The sequence below is a fragment of the Egretta garzetta genome, unplaced genomic scaffold, assembly GCF_000687185.1.
Source record: "Egretta garzetta isolate BGI_Z169 unplaced genomic scaffold, ASM68718v1 scaffold375, whole genome shotgun sequence".
Lineage (NCBI taxonomy): Eukaryota > Metazoa > Chordata > Aves > Pelecaniformes > Ardeidae > Egretta > Egretta garzetta.
This window is the reverse complement of record NW_009259786.1, coordinates 1020221-1023596: the sequence shown is the minus strand read 5'-3', so window position 1 is coordinate 1023596 and position 3376 is coordinate 1020221. Positions and strand designations below refer to the sequence as shown.

The 3376-nt window shown below is 39.1% G+C and overlaps 1 protein-coding gene across 1 annotated transcript in view; it reads right to left on the bottom strand.

The window, feature by feature from the left end:
- Positions 1-835: 835 nt before the first annotated feature.
- NXNL2 (nucleoredoxin like 2) overlaps positions 836-3376 on the bottom strand; it is a 9430-nt gene continuing 6889 nt past the window's right edge. Inside the window, 2 exon segments of the mRNA XM_009639524.2 lie at positions 836-1416; positions 1883-1892. Of these exon segments, the coding sequence (XP_009637819.1) occupies positions 1248-1416; positions 1883-1892 (179 nt within the window). The 3' untranslated portion in view covers positions 836-1247.

Sequence of the window (3376 nt, the reverse complement as noted above, 5' to 3'; positions counted from 1 at the left end):
AGTACTTAACCAACTTGGACATACGTAAGTTCATGAGGCCTGACAGGTTGCACTCATGAGTCCTGAGGGAGCTGGCTGATGTCACTGTGAGGTCATCTCCATTGCAAGAGGTTCCTGAGGCTGGAAGAGAACAAATGCCACTCCAACCTGGCTGGACAGCCAGGCCCAGAGGGTTGTGACACACAGTCCAGGTGGAGGCAAGTCATCTTCTTCAGGAAAACACCATTAACATTAGAACCAAGATGAAGGGTGGACATAGCAGAAGAAATGAAAAGTTAGTGTGTCAATTTTAACTGTATCTTTATTGGGAATGACTTGTAATAACTGAGTAATCTGAAGTGTTAGTAACACAAGTGCTAGTAACTGGACTAATAACAAACTCTAATCAACAAACTCTTGGCTTGCATAGGAAGTGTTTCTTTAGCTCACCAATTGCATGGATATTTGGCCTGGGACCCCAATCATGAAGACTGGCTATCAAATCTGAGCATGCCAACTGGTGGTCAATACAGGCAAACCAGGCTGTACTTCAGATGCAACATGGGCATTCATCATAGAGAGCTGGTATCATTTTTGATGTTTGCTTCTATACACTTTGGCAAAAGGAAGAGATGGAAAATGCCGCCTTCTTAAGACTTGACCTGACATTAACCTGGGAGATAACAACTTCACTTAAAGTACCAAGTTTAAAAATCCAGAGATAAGGAAGGTTCAACAGAGCTTAAGTAAATCCCACACTAAGTAAAATAAAAACAAAGACAAAAATGCATCCTATTTAAAAATCATTACATTGTTAAGATAGATAAGGAAGACACATTAGACACAGATATTTCATAAACAGTTATTTATTAAAGCAAACAATCTACTTTTCTTAATAAAATATGTGCTAATCACCAGAAAAAATTGTCATCAAGAAAATATAATTTTTACTGTACAGATTTTGCAAAGTATGTGATTGCATAGATTTCACAGTGCTGCATTATCACTGTCTAAAACAGCCTATCCTCCTGAAGTCCTTCAGTATTATCAGGAATGCTTTGGTTCATACTGAATATAGTAGTTAGAAGAAATACAAATAAAACAAGAATTGCATTTTATGACTTACTGGAATAGCTAATCTTCACATTGAAATCAACATTTGTTTACAAGCAAAGATAAATAAGCCTTACCTTGTTCTGAACAAGGCAACAGTCTTGTCAGAGCTCTGCAAAGCTTCCATGAAAGTCTTGCTTTCGTCTGCCAACTTTTTAGCTAGAAAAATTCTGAAAGATCTCTGCACCCTCAAGCCAGTTCCAAAAGCAGGATAGTCCTTTGTCTCTGATCTGTTTTCTTCCCTTGTCAGTAATGACTTCTCCAGTTTGTTTCACAATCACCAGTTTAGGAATTGCTGTTATGTTATATTTCTTCTTCAGATCACTGAGGGGAAAAAATTAAAACACACCATTAGGGAGCATTTAAGAAAACTCCTAGCCTCTCATGAAGGATACTCTGGTCAGGATGCGTGGGAGAGCAGAAGCAATGAGTGCCTGGGATTCCTCAGAGCTCGAGGCAAAGCAGTAGGTAGCACAGAGAGATGAACAAGGCTGCAGGTGGGAGCTTACATGGTGAAACTTAGCTTGGGGAGTTCAGAGAGTTGCAGCACCCCTCCTGTAACTGCTCTTCACTGCTGCCTGTTGTCTCCACAGCAGCAGAAACACTCTCAGAGACTATAAAGAGGTCCATGGAAGGAAAGTGTGACACACCCTTCCACCTTGTTTTTCATAGGCAGAAACAGATGTCTTCTGGTCCCTTTCCACTGGCTAGGAGGAGGATCTCCTTAAATTAGCATTAGACATTTATTCCTGTACAAAGGTGTTCAAGTGCACCAATCCCACAGAGCTACTTTCTATACTCTCCATTAAAGACTGATGCATAATCCTTCAGTGTAAACAGAAGAGACTGCAGAAATGCCTTGAAGTCCCGCAGTGAAACAGGCCTTCTACATACAAAATGTAGGCAAACAGAAGATTTGGAATAAGGGCCGCCCATCTAAGTTGTCCAAGGATAAAATTTCAACTCCTCCTCTGTCCATCACACAGACAATAGTGTCCATTTCTCCATGTTAGCAGATGGAAAAATCCAGACAGAGTACAAATAATTCGGTCTTAAATAGCCTACTGTTGTATAACAAAACATAGTTAAAGTAACAGTTACAAAATTAAAAAAACCATACAAACAGTGATGTTCCATGAATGAAATCAGGATCTATTCAACTGAGCAGGAATTCAAAGCAGTAACCCAGGAAAAAAAAAAGACTTCTGAAGGATGGAAATGTAATGGATCAAACTCAAGATACATGGAAAATTAATAAATGGATTATTAATACCAGGAATAAAAATAATGTTTGGGAGAGGAAAACCTAGAAGACACAAAACATCCAAAGGGAAACATACTTGCTGACACTGGTGCATGATAAATAAAGCATGACTACTATTACACAACACAGATGAAGGTGCACAAAGAACAGGCTATCAGCCACACGAAGTAGTAAAATAGAATTCACTGTTTAGATAGATGAGTTGAAAGAGATGAGTAAGATGCAAAAAAACCCCAAACACCTGCAAAACCAGGAGAGAGAATCAAAGAACACCACATAGTAAGCCACTCCAGTTGCGCATGACATAGGCAACAGAAATGGCAAGATGAAAAACATTTCCAAGGAAAACAGTTTAATAGCTATGACACAGGTTGTTACAGGACAAAATAAAGAAGAGAGCAAGACACATGGACCTATCTTTATAGAAAGATAGTATCTTCTATACATGAAATTCAACTCACTTGGAGGGGTGATGTTTCAGTGCAAGTGAAAAAGTAAAATTCAGCACACATAATCCAGGAAAAAAACAATTCTGAGGCTAAAACTTAAATCACTAGCACTGACAACAACTTTTTGGCATGAATTTTATCATTTCACAACTGAGGTAATTAAAAGACAGTCAACGAGCTCTGAGCTCACTGAACATCTCAATGGACACTGGATAAAACCAGAGTTAGTTGAGAGTGCTGCTCAACAGGAGGAGCCTCAAATGTTTCCAGGAACCCCACAACCAGTTCACTGCCCCAGCTCCAACTCAGAAAGACAAGCAGATAAAGAATGTCTGCAGTTTCCTGCCACGTTTATCAGGACACCACAAAAACAAGTTCTTTCCAAATAAATGGCAATAGCAAACCCACTAGTTTAATTAACACTAAATGGCCAAAGAAGAAAGGAAACCACTTGTTGAATACAAATAAGCAGGCAGAGAAATGGGTTTAGACTTAATGGTCATTAATTTAGAACCACACCAGGGTGTTTTCCTGCCCTTTTCAAACTAAGCTAGAAGGCAGGAAAACTATT